The sequence below is a fragment of the Adiantum capillus-veneris genome, chromosome 22, assembly GCF_014529385.1.
Source record: "Adiantum capillus-veneris isolate H3 chromosome 22, ASM1452938v2, whole genome shotgun sequence".
Taxonomy (NCBI): Eukaryota; Viridiplantae; Streptophyta; class Polypodiopsida; order Polypodiales; family Pteridaceae; genus Adiantum; species Adiantum capillus-veneris.
In genome coordinates, this window is record NC_140952.1 from 52502498 (window position 1) to 52516267 (window position 13770).

Sequence of the window (13770 nt, forward strand, 5' to 3'; positions counted from 1 at the left end):
ATCATAGGTGAGAAAAGAGATACTCTTTCCTCCTCCTTGAACTTCTTTAGCTTTTGTGACCTTCACCATGCAGGAAATGATTTGCGATGTCCTCCCCTCTTGTATTCTCTAGGAGAATAACCATAACTTTCGTCAGAAGAGGAGGAAGGTGAAGAAGAAGGAGAAGAGGGTGACCTCTTCCTAGCCCTTTTCTTCCTTTGTTTCCTCTCTTGCCTTTCAGAGTGATGAGGAGAAGGACTATGTGTTGATCTTTTCCTCTTGGGAGGAGTGGGCAATCGTCTAGACCGCCGTCTTCGTGGAGCCACATCTTCAGAGGAACTTAAACTTTCATTGCTTTCTTGCTCTTTGGATTCCTCCTCTCGAATGGGAGAGAGTCTTCTTTTGGGGGTCTCTTCAAGAGGCCTCCTAAGCTCTCTCTCCTCTTGGAGAGGAAGGGAAATTCCATAAGCACGAAGTTTTTGAGTAACTTCGGCTTGCAAAGTAGGGTTGCCCATAGCTTGCTGCAACCTAGTGACGAGATAATTCACAAATATGGGAGCATCATCATTAGCACCTTCATGTGCAAAATCAAAGCTATCAATGTTCATTCTACTCTCTTGATTATTGTCAGCCATGTTAACAAAATTTATATATATACTTAGTGTATGCTTTGGCAATTCAAAACCTTAGTTGCCACTCCTCTTAACCTTTGAAAATCGGCTCTTAAGTATCTACACCCACGGCTCGAAGTGGTTAATTATAGAGAGTAGAGGAGTAGGTCTAACATAGCAGAGTTGCCAAGGGCTAGCTCCTTTCGGACTTTTTATGGCTCAATAATGGTAAAGCCGTAGGCAAGTCTAAAAAGACTCCATTATTAAGTCCAAAGCTCCCGAGGTGTGCACCATCCCCCACATAGTGGGCTCAACAAAACCGATAATAGATCCCAGTTCCACTTACCCTAATATAATTAACAACATCAACCCTTTATAGGCTACTTAAGGACCTCTCTTCTTAAGCAAGAAAAGAGAAACCAAATGCTCTGATACCAATGTAATGAAATTGGCCTATTTAATTTGAGAGTAGCGGAAATTAATGAGAGTACTTTTGAGAAATGACTTTGTGAGCATAGCGGGTGAACATAATTGAAGATAGCAACATAATCATAGCAATTAGTTAACTTAGCATGTACAATACTTTTGCAAGAGAGAGAATTTAGAGAACATGACAACAATCGAGGACCGGATTTATGTGGAGCCGGTCCCCCCTCCAATAGGCATTTGTATTATGATTTCACCCATTAAGAGAGACTTTTTACAATACAATCTTTGTGTTCCTTGTGACCTAGGTGATGCAATGAAGATGGAAAGCTTCATGCATCACAAACATAACATAAACTTGAAGAAAGCTTTAACTATCCCAAGCCTTAGTCCCAAGACCTCAAACACCTTCGAAGGTGGAGAGAGCTAGCAGGGAATGAGGGTAGGGAAGAGGAAGAAGAAACATTTCGTAGGAGAAAGAATTAGTTCCTCACTTAGCATAACTCTTGTTGCTAGCATACATAATAGCATAGTAATGAAGAAGAAGGAGATAGCAAGCTTAAGCATTGAAGCATGGCTCTTGGTTGGATTTGCACTCCATATCCAAGAGTGTTGGTGTAGGCTCTCAATCCCTACTTGCTTGGAGAAGGAGAGGGAGCTCTTGCACTTTGCATAGCACACAATGAGAGTGTTTGTGAGTGTGTGTGGGTGAGTATACCCCCTAAGCAACCCCCTAGCTTGCTTGGGTAGACCCCCCCTTGTAGCTTATGCTTGAAGCTCATTGGACCCCTCTAAGCCTAGCCAATCACAAGCAGGAGGCATTACAAGCAGCAAGGGTAGCCTTGAGACAAGTGTCCCCCTTTCCCCTTTGAGAGAGAGGGCTAGATAAATGCTAAATTAATTAATTAAATCTCCTAAATTCTTATTGGACCCCTTGGGTGGCCAACCAATAGGCTTCAGGCACACCATGAGGGCAACATGAGGAGGAACTTGACAAGTGTCCCTTTTGCTTTCTTTGTACCATGCATGCCTTGTGTGAGTGTGTGGGTGTTCTCTCTCATCCCCCCTCATGTAGGGCTCGCCCCCTCCTTGTAGGGATTGAATCTTTGACTTTTTGACACCTCAAGCCCCTCATGCATAGGCCCAGTTCCCACCACAAGCTTGGCTCATAAGCACTTTAAGCTTGGGCTGGGTTCTCACCTCAAGTGCAACCCTAGCATCTCAAGCATGTCAAGCATCTCAATAATTAAGCACCTCAAGCACCTTAGTCATCAAGCATGACAAGCACCTCAAGCTGGGTCGGGTTCCCGCGCCTCGAGCTCAGCCCTAGCTTACCTAAGGTCAAAGGCCTTTTACACACATTATTGGAGGTCTTCAATGAAGCTAACCCTAAGGTCTTATGCTCCATTTGTTAGCCTTGCTCTTTGATAGACCATCTCTCATTTGGGCCCCTTTACCATTGGCCCCGTGTTGAGATAGATCTATAAGCACATGTCTATATGTTAACACTTGTTCCCGTTTATTCTCCCACATTAAGTGATCAATTTAATATGAGAAAATCATTTGGGTTGGTTAGATATTAGATATTAGATTTTATGACATCTTATAAAGGGAAGAAGGGCAAAACCTAAGGAGAAGCCATGTGGTTTATGAAGGCAACATCTCGATAGTGAAAGCACAAAATTCAAGAAGGAAATTATAAAAAAGGGGTTAAATTACCAACAATTGTGGAAGGCTGTCAATGTTCAAGAAAAACCTTTATCACAAACATACACAAATCCCTTGCCAAGCACTAGAGTTGCGAATTAGACTATCTTTCTAGCTCCATCCACGTCTCAGTATGAGGAATCTTCACAGATTTCCCTACCTCAAGCTTTCCAAGATAAAGGAAGCTCCTGGAGTGCGACAAAATTTGTAGACGTCAGGATTGGAACACGGATGTAATAGAGAATCCATCAATCGTAGCTGGGCTAACCCACAGGGCGCGTTGCACTCGTTGCCTTCACCTCCCCCATTGCATAATAATAATAAAAAATGTGCAATGCACAAGACATTGGCTCCCCCTTGTCCCTGCCACACACCCTTCCATCTAACAACAACCTGCTAACATCCGAATCCACACGGCCTCGCTATGCTACCACTTGTCCCCACTCTGTGTCGCCAAACTACTCACCGCCCCTTTCCTTTTCATTTGCTTTAGTTTTCACTTGAACCTCACATTAGCATCTTCTTGGATTCACATCAAAGAAATGGTCCCAAAATCATGACAAATATACCTACTACCTACTAGCTTGCTACATTTATTCATTCGTTCAGCAAACTCCCCTGAATTTCATCCCCGAGTCCCAACCTTGGAATTGAGTTCCTCCACCCTCCAAAAGGGAATAGAAGAATCGAATTCACACCGATTGGAAGCTTAACGCTCTTCTATTATTGCCGTAACTAGCACACCGTACAGATGATCTTGCAATGCAATGAAACCTCGTCAATTTAAAAAAGGTAAATCTCTGCGCCTGTCCTGCTCCTCTGCCTGTCGCCCTCTAGCTTTGCGCGCGTCCTGCTCGTGTACCCATTGCCTTGCCCACACCTGCTCATCCGCTCGTGCTTTGTGCCTGTTGCGATGCCCGACACCTGCCATTTGCCTCTAACAGGGATCTCATTCGATTCTCCTTATTTTCTGAATTTTTTACAGCCGGTACCCCTTACCCTACTACTCCTACTCCATTCGTTCAAAGATGTTTTGAATCTCTCTCGGGAAATTGTGAAAGGATGAGGCAAAGGGATGCTCAATGTCATGAACTCAGACAAGACTGCTGCGTGGGGGGCATGAGGCCATGGTTGGATAGAGAAAGAGAGAGGACACCATGCCTTTGTGACATGTAAGAGAGAGAGAGAGAGAGAGAGAGAGAGAGAGAGATCCACATGTTGGTCAACCTTGTGTAAATATTATGGGCAAGCCGTGCATCTCAAAGTGTGCAAGCAGAGATTCTAGAGCCTCCTCTTCCAGTCATTTGGAGGCTAAAAATGGCATATCTTTCGCATGTGGTGGCTCATGTAGATCACAATTCTGCATTGCTCGGCCGTTAGTAATGGTAAAATCTTTCACTGTGAAGACAAAGAGCGAGAATGTTAAAAATTGCATCTTCTTAGTTTTTTTTCTCTGGTAGCCTCTTATTAGTTATATTTACACGCAAAATCTAAGCCGTTCAACGTTCTTGAATTTCTAACCGGTAACATTTTTCCCGCTTGGCTATCTCGCCACTCCTCGTTAGAATTTCAGCTTGGTCGTTGACAATTACAGAGCTTTGATGAAGCGAGAAGTAGGCCTTACTACAGATATCCAAGTAAGTCTCTCTCTCGTCTGTGTTGTGCGGCTTGTTCTTTATCGTGGTCTTTGACTTACCACATTCGACGAACACCTTCAATGATTCTAATGCGCTATTAGAGTTAAACAAAGATGTCCGTTGTCACCAACTCTCTTTGGTCCATGCATCGATCAATTGGAACAAATGGTACTTGACTTTATGTAAAAAGAAAGCATTAAAGAGGTTATTATTTGCAATGCAATAATCTGTTTTTATTGTATACGGATAATGTAGTACTTCTAACACACACTGTAAAAAATGCACAAAAGCTTATGGTTATCCTTGAGAACTTTTGCTTACATAATGGGTTGATTGTGAATGAATTCAAAACAAAGGTTATGCTTGTGAAAACCAACCATAAGGAGAAGCCATGCATTTTGTACAACCATGAGATGCTTAAAGTTGTTGAGAGTTTTAAATATCTTGGCCTTGAGGTTCTGTCCGATCACAAGTGGCATGAATGTGTTATGCGTTGTTTAGAAGCGGAAAAGAGAACACATTATGCATTTGAGAACATGTGTAATGCGGAAAACATTAAATGTTAGATTCTCAAGAAGTACCTATTTGATGCATTGGTGACACCGGTTCTTCTTTATGGAGTTAAAATGTGAAGCATGAGACATCTCAAAGTCTACTTGGAAAGAGTTTGAAAATGATCAAAAGCGTTTTCTTACAAACTTTCTCTAAGTTAAGACACAAACACCATATATGCTCCTACTTCTTGAGTCGGGATCTCTTCCAGTTGAAGTCATGCCCAAAGTGAAGACGTCTATGGTGTTGCTTCCTAGACTCTTTGTCTGCAAGCTCATCAAAAGTAGTCGGTCGGTCCAAGTAAGAAACGGAAAGACTCAATCTTTTGACCCTTCCGTGAGTGTTTCTGATGCTTTATAGATTCATCAAAAGTAGACAGTCGGTCCAAGTAAGAAACGGAAAGACTCAATCTTTTGATCCTTCCGTGAGTGTTTCTGATGCTTTATAGATTCATCTATTTTATCCCTGGCACGTTCAATGTCTCTCTTGGCGCAGTGGTTGAAAACTCAGGAGCGCATTAGAATCATTGAAGGTGTTCGCCGAATGTGGTAAGTCAAAGACTACGATAAAGAGCAAGCCGCACAACACAGATGAGAGAGAGAGAGAGAGAGAGAGAGAGAGAGTTACTTGGATATCTGTAGTAAGGCCTACTTCTCGCTTCGTCAAAGCTCTGCAATTGTCCACGACCACAATCAATAAACTGTAGGCTGAAATTCTAGCGAGGAGTAGTGAGATAGCCAGGCGGGAAAAATGTTGCCGGTTAGAAATTCAAGAACACCGAACGGCTTAGATTTTGCGTGTAAATATAACTAATAAGGGATACCAGGAAAAAAAACTAAGAAGATGCAATTTTTAGCATTCTCGCTCTTTGTCTTCACAGTGAAAGGTTTTACCATTACTAATGGCCGAGCAATGCAGAATTGTGATCTGCCATAAGACAACTTGTCTCAACACATCTCTGATCCTTGGTATATTTTGATGAATCAGGATGGCTATAGGCCACTTTTAAGCCGACCACCCCCATGAACAATGAGTCTCTACTCCATCATCATGTCTTGATGTTTTACATAAGTTAGGATATCGTTTTCTTATCCTAGGGGAGCCGCCCGGTTGTATGGGAAACTGGTTTGGCGTATGGGCGCCCATAACTTTTTGATGATATTTTTTCACCCATGAATGGGTGCCGTTTTTCACTCTTAGGTGATCTTGAGACAAGAAGAGTACTAGTCATGGTTATTATGGTCAATGTTTTAATTGACAGTGCAACGTGTTAAGTTTAAAGATGCTGTTTGTTAAAGAATGTTTTCAATATTGTTTTTGATACTTGTTTTAAGGAATTGTTGATATTGGAAATTAAAAGGAGCCATTATTTTGAAGTGTTCAAAGAATGTGATAGTAGTTAGAAAATAAAGAAGCATGTGTGAGTACAGGGTGGTAAGTGGGGATTGGTTAAGGTTGTCGATCATGAACGTTCGGACCTAATTAGTTGGATAACTATCCATTCCCACGCATTAACATCTAGTAAACTTCTTCATGGAAGCGGAGTCCACCTCAATGGCTGTGCATCAGAGGTCTGTAGGGCTCAGGGAAAAAATGTGCCAAGACTGGGAAAAAATACTCACCGCTTGCAGCTTGTAAAATGAAAGAAGACGGTTGAACCAAGCTAAAACCCAAGGCTAAACATGGCTGGACACAATCCGACATGAGAAACCTACCTCACACTAGCCGGGCATAGCCACAAAATAGCCTCACTCCCTAACACTTGTCCCTGGGAGAAGTTGGGACCGACTGGAGAATCGAGAGAGATGCCTGAACTCTAACACTTCCTCTCACGTCGTAGAACGGAAGTCGGACCAAGAAGCTGGAGTAAGCAATCTGCAATTGTAACGAGAGGGTTTCATAGATAAGGATATCTCTTACAGAAATCTGAGGTCGAATAGTACGAGGCACCATACCATCCAAACACTACCCCCAAAAGACGTCTGGGAAGTAAAATGTTGTCCGCTAAGAGTAAATCCATCTCTATCAAGAATCTTCTCAACTCAACCGACCCACAAGTCGCACAACCAACATCAGCAGAAGGTACTGCTGCTGAGCGCTTCAAGAGAATGCATCAAACTGAGGGTAAAGGCTTAAACTATTGATATCCGGATCATTCCTCAACTCTAAAGTGCTTCACCCTCGAGGAAAAAGTCGGAAACCTGCACCTCCGGTCATGTACAACATGCCAGAATCTCCAAGCTACTATGGAAACTCCAAAGAATGGGACAATCGAGGCTACTAAGGAATGAACTGTCCAATGATGAAGAACCAAAGAACTACACCAACCATCATATACAATGATGAACTGCAAACTGTATCTGAAAGATTCATCGGAACTGAGAGTGAAACTGCAATTGATCTTCATCTATCTGGAACACATCCCGAGTGTATATCACCCCACTCTCAAAGTGAATCAGGAACTGACATCCAACAGAAAGAATGTTGCTAATTGAACTATTCTTTTTCTTTTGATGATTAATTTCTTTCTCTAGGATATTTTATTGTGTACACTAAGAACTGTTAAAAGATTGTAGCTATAAGAAGTATCATCAAGAACGGACAACTCTAATGTGTCACTTGATGGGTGACGGTAAACATCGCGAAGGAGTTTCCGTAAGTTCGGTGGAAAGGGCCGGGTTACGAGTGCCCTTGATGCGTCACATGATGGGTGACGGGTGTATCAGTAAGGGGGCATTCAGTAGGCTAAAGAGGAAATCCGAACTGAGTAAGAAAATACGCGTAAGAACGCAAGCACAAGAATAAAGATGGGTTTAATGAAGCTTTTTATGAAAAGCAGGAACATTCGCAGGAGGGCAGATGCTTTCCCACGAAGAGTTTGTGTCTGCATTGCATCTGTACCCGTGTTCTGCACCCGGGGACGCCTGGAATGTGTTCGTGTAGCATTGTTTTCACTAACTAAGTGAGTTTTTAAAGTTTGAACAGGTTCACACTTTATTTTATAAAGTGGCCGGTCACTTTTAAGTGACCGGCCCTCTTATAATAAAATAAAGCAAGGCTCTTTTAAAAAAAACCCAGCGCTAAAAGCTACGCAGGAGCCAGATTCAGCGATCTCTCTCTCTCCTCTCTCTAGGGGCGCCAGACTTTTGCTTTTCGGCCTCTATTCCCGCCGGGTGCCAGGCCCTATAAAGTAGCAGCCAGCGTTCAGTTTTTGGGAGAACGTCGGAAGCAGCAGAAGGAACTAGCTCTGGGATTCTGGAGCAAGTGTTGGCGACGTTCGTGTGACGACTGAGTACGGAGGTCGCTTTTCCGAGCAAGGAGCGACAAGTATAAGGTGTTGATACGCATTGAGAATTATTGCTTTGTATGGTTTGTTTTGCAGGAATCTCCCGTCCTACGGGAAAGCCCTTCACGGGAAGTACGGCTTCACGCCTAAGTCCCTTACGGGAAAGTACGGCTTCGCGCCTAAGTCCCTTACGGGAAGGAACGGCCTTGTGTCCAAGCCCTTTATGGGAAAGCACGACCTTCGGGTCTAAGATTACAGAACGGAGGGGTTTCCTCGGGTTCTTGTGCTTGTATAAGAATTCTCCCTGAATAAAGAATACTCTTGACGGGGGGGGACCAGCCCATCTTCTGGTCCCCAATACTGTGTCGATCGTCTCCCTTCTCTCACCTTTGCAAAGTATTTTATTTTTCAGATTTCTAAGTGCTCGTGTACGCTCCCGTTTTATAACAGTGGTATCAGAACTCGGTCTCCTCTCTTTCTCTGCAAAGAAGGACGATTCCGGGAAGAACGGGAAGAACTATGTCGAGCCAAGGGAGAAGCGTTGAAGAGGAGCTTCAACGAGTGCAAGCTCAGCTTGCGGATTTGCAACAAATCTTACTATTGCCAGATGTCCAAAAGCTCTTGGGCGGAATGAAGAAAACGAATGGAACCGATGCAGCCGGGCATCCAGACCACACTGTTGGCGTGAGACCACAGGAGGAAAGAGAAGAAGAACGTGCTGAGGTGCACAAAGGATCTTCGGATCGGCATGAACGGCCTACTCCAAGGAAAGGCCAGGAAAAAGCGCTCTCTTTGTTAGATGAGAGCAAGGACATCTCTATCTCATCTCCATCTTACTCACCTGATTATACTTCTACTTCTCGATCGTCTCGTCAGAAGAAGGAAGCCGCCACTACTACTACCCTACATCAACCTAAAGATAAGCGACGATTCAAGAAGCATGGTCGCAAGTCTCAACATCGCATGAGAGTCTTCAAATCGGGCGACAAGGACATCAAGTTCGAAACCTACAACGGACGGAGAGATATCTCCAAAGCACTGTCCTTCATCAGACAGTTTGAAGTCGCCCTTACCAATGGGCACTTCACAGAAAGATCCAAATTGCGCCATGTGGGGATGCACCTCAAGGAAACGGCAAGTAATTGGTGGTTAGCCAAGATTCTGGAAGGTTCTTAGGCCAGAACTTGGGAGAGCTTCAAATCTGAATTTTAGGAACAATTTCTTCCGCCTGACTTCGAGCAGGACATACGGAAGGAATGGGACTGGCTTGCCCAGAAGGAACATGAAAGAGTAACGACCTATGTGGACAAGTATTGGTCGGTTCTTCTGAAGGTCACTCCCTTCATGAAGATCGCCGACGAGGAAAAGAAACGAAAGTTCAAAGCGGGTCTCCAACCGCAGCTTCGAAAGAGCATGAAAGTGTATCCGCATGATACTCTTCAGAGGATGATGGAGTCAGCAATCATTGCTGAGGATTTTCACTCAATTGGGACGCCCAGAAAGATGGAGCATAGCACTTACCGTGCAAGACAAAGAGGGGTCTACGATGACCAAGGGGGCCAAGGAAGAAAACGTCCTCCATCTAGAGACGATGATCATTCTAAGAAGCCAGAGGGTAATGGCAAGCGAACTAAGTATCTTTCTCCCACTCAACTTCAAACTTTCAGAGAGGAAGGAAGATGCTTCTACTGTGGCGAGAAAGGACATATGAAACCGGATTGCCCGCTAAAGCAGCAACGGCAAGAACAAGCCTCTACGAGGCAAGAGAAAGCAAGGAAGGAACCCGCATCACCAAGCTCGAACTCAATTCCAGATGTTCAAGGAAACACAGAAACGGAGAAAGGGAAGCGTCAACTTCTGAAGGGCTGGGGGTCTTTGAACAACCAGCGAGTACTGATTCTTTATGATCCAGGATCCAAGGATAACTTCATCTCCCTAGATACTGCGGAACGTTTGTGCCTCACACCGGCTCAGCTTGGCACACCGGTTACATCCGGATCGGCATTTGAGGGGTTGACAACCAATGCAACTTCCGTGCAAGGACAGCTCAATCTTCGGATTGGCGAGTACAAGGACCGCGAATCATTTTTGATGGCACCCATCGAGGGATGTGATATCATCTTGGGTATGCCATGGCACTTCCACATGACACCTATTCCCGATTATGTGGAAAAGACCCTCACTTTTGATCATGGGGGTAAGAAAATAAAGATTCATGCTGATGTAGGAGATTGGCAGTTCCCAATTGTAATCCATTTCTCCATTAAGAAAGAAATGAAGAAGTGTGTTTCTGCTTACTTGATTTTTGCACGTGAGAAGGATAAAACTAGTGGGGACTCTCTCTCTAGTCTGGAAATTAAGCGTCTTCAATTTATTGAAAAGTACAAAGATTGTTTCACGGAAACACTTCCTGATGAACTCCCTCCGGTACGCCCGGAAGATCACCGCATAGATCTCATACCGGGTAGCTCGTCTCCCAATCAACCCCCTTATCGGGTGAGTCTTGCTCAGCAAGAGGAAATTTTGAAGCAAGTCAACGAGCTTCTAGAGAAAGGGTTAGTACGGCCAAGTGCTTCACCCTACTGCTCTCCAGTTCTACTGGTGCAGAAGAAAGATGGCACGTTTCGAATGTGCATAGAGTATAGGTCTTTAAACAAAATCACGGTCAAGAATTGCTTTCCGCTCCCTCGGATTGATGATATACTTGATAAGTTGCAGGGTGCAAGTGTCTTTAGTCGCATAGACTTAAAGAGTGGGTATCATCAGATACGGATCGCCCCTGAGGAGGTCCATAAGACTGCTTTCCGCACAACCTTTGGACTCTACGAATTTTTGGTAAAACCTTTCGGCTTGACCAATGCTCCTGCGACGTTCAATCGCATGATGGACCGCATTTTCAGCCCGTATCGAGCTTTTACGGGAGTATTCTTTGACAACATACTCATCTTCTCTAAGTCAGAAGAGGAACATCGGAAGCACTTGGACTTAGTGTTTCAAGAATTGCGAAAGCATGAGTTGCATGTGAATGCAAAGAAGAGCGAGTTCTTTCTCTCAGAGATACACTATCTCGGCCATATAGTCTCTCACAATCAAGTGAGTATGGATCCTTCCAAGATCCGAGTGGTAAAAGATTGGCCTATTCCCACTACGGTACATGATGTACGTAGCTTCTTGGGATTATGTTCGTATTATCGAAGGTTTGTCCGAGGATTTGCTCATGTAGCAGGACCACTTCATGATTTGACAAAGAAGAAGATTCCTTTCAGATGGGGATCGAGACAACAAGGAGCTTTTGATCGGCTCAAGTACTTGCTAAGCCATGGACCTATTTTGATAGTGCCTGACTTAAGGAAACCATTTGAGGTTCACTGCGATGCTTCAGGCGATTGCATCGGAGCAATGTTAAACCAAGAAGGCCATGCAATGGCTTATGAAAGCAGACGGCTTAAGGATGCAGAGTTTCATGCATCAATCTACAAAAAGGAACTCTCGGCTGTGATTCACGCCTTATCCAATTGGAAGCACTATCTTCTAGGAGCGGATTTTGTGATCAAGACTGATCACCAGAGTTTGCAGTATTTTCTTACGCAACGGAAACTATCTGAGAAGCAAATGAGGTGGGCAAACTTTTTGTCTATGTTTCACTTCCAGATCCTTCACACGGCTGGGAGTAAGAATGTGGTTGCGGACGCATTGTCTAGGCGGCCAAGGGTGAACGCTATCACTTCGGTGTATCACCAAGAATTAGAAGCACTACCAGATTTGTATCCGAATGATCCAGATTTCTCCACCATTTGGGGAAAGCTACATCGTGGAGAGAATGAGTTTTCCTATTCCATTCGGGACGGTTATCTCTACCACCATCAGGCCATATGTGTGGCGGAACCATTAAGAAAGAAGATCATGGATGAAGCACACGCTTCGCCTTATGCGGGTCATCGGGGTATTCTTCCTACGACCTTAGCAATGGAAAGATATTTCTTTTGGCCTAGCCTTAAAGCAGACATTGATAAGTATGTCAGGGAATGCTTGGTTTGCCAAAAAGTGAAGTATGATCGGCATAAGACGCGTGGGTTGCTACAACCTTTGCCTGTGCCTAATGAACCTTGGGAAAGTATTGCCATGGACTTCATCATGGACCTCCCTAGAACTCAGACTAGAAATGACGCGATCTGGACCATTGTGGACAGGTTTAGCAAGCAAGCACACTTTATACTAGTCAAGAAAATGATCAAAGCAGATCATATGGCTAGGGTCTTCCTAGCACAGATCTTTAAGCATCATGGAATGCCTAAGTCTATTGTGAGTGATCGAGATCCTCGCATGACAGGAAATTTTTGGCGTGCCTTGATGGATAATCTTGGTACGAAGCTGAATTTTTCATCTGCCTACCATCCTCAAACGGACGGGCAAAGTGAGATAGCCAACTCCACAGTATTGGATATGTTAAAAGCTTATGTGTCAGACCGGCAATCTGACTGGGAGAAATATTTGCCCCTTGTCGAGTATGCGTATAACAATACCATACACTCATCGACGGGGAAAGCACCTTTTGAGATTCTCTATGGTAAGCCCTTGCTTCCACCGATCCTTTTAACTAAGGATAAGATCTTTGCAGCAGATGAATTTCTCTGGGATTTGGACACAGCCTACGGGCAAGTTAGGAGAGCTATTCTACGCTCAGGAAAAGCATAAGAAAGCTGCAGACAAGCACAGAAGGAATCTAGACTTAACAGTCGGACAGTTAGTCTTACTCAAGTTTGAGAAGGCAAGACTTAAGAAACAAATGTCTCATAAGGGGAAGGTGGTAAAACTTTCTACCCGTTATTATGGGCCGTTTAAGATCACTGAGCGAGTGAATGATGTCACCTTCCGAATAGAGCTACCGCCTAATTGGAGGATCCATAATGCTTTCCATGTCAGTTTACTCCGGCTGTATGTGGGACCGCCTCCGAGCCAGCCTAGTGCTGAGGAACCTCCTGAGGTTGAGGAAACAGAAGAAATACTCCAACTGGAGCAGATAGTAAGTCATCAGGAGCGGCCTCTCAAGTCCGGAAAAATAATACGGAAGTATTTGGTTAAGTTTAAGAACTATTCGAATCTAGATGCTCAGTGGATGGCGCAAGAGGAATTAGCAGCTTATCCCGAGATACTGGAGGTATATGTCCAAGCACTACAGTTGAGGTCAACTGTTTAGAAGCCGGAGGGATGTTGCTAATTGGACTATTCTTTTTCTTTTAATAAAATAACACGGAAGTATTTGGTTAAGTTTAAGAACTATTCGAATCTAGATGCTCAGTGGATGACGCAAGAGGAATTAGCAGCTTATCCCGAGATACTGGAGGTATATGTCCAAGCACTACAGTTGAGGTCAACTGTTTAGAAGCCGGAGGGATGTTGCTAATTGGACTATTCTTTTTCTTTTCATGATTAATTTCTTTCTCTAGGATATTTTATTGTGTACACTAAGAACTGTTAAAAGATTGTAGCTATAAGAAGTACCATCAAGAACGGACAACTCTGATGTGTCACTTGATGGGTGATGGTAAACATCGCGAAGGAGTTTTCGTAA

At 43.9% G+C, this 13770-nt stretch overlaps 1 protein-coding gene across 5 annotated transcripts in view; it reads left to right on the forward strand.

The window, feature by feature from the left end:
• Window positions 1–3348: 3348 nt before the first annotated feature.
• Window positions 3349–13770, forward strand: part of LOC147429358 (uncharacterized) — a 106038-nt gene continuing 95616 nt past the window's right edge. The window contains exons 1-2 of one of the 5 annotated variants that reach the window (XM_086495510.1): window positions 3359–3515; window positions 3709–3895. Coding sequence is in view for 2 of the 5 variants with exons in the window: in XM_086495508.1 (XP_086351634.1) it covers window positions 3491–3515 (25 nt within the window). In the remaining 3 variants the exon portion in view is untranslated. The other 4 variants (XM_086495508.1, XM_086495512.1, XM_086495509.1 and 1 more) reach the window with 4 other exon arrangements.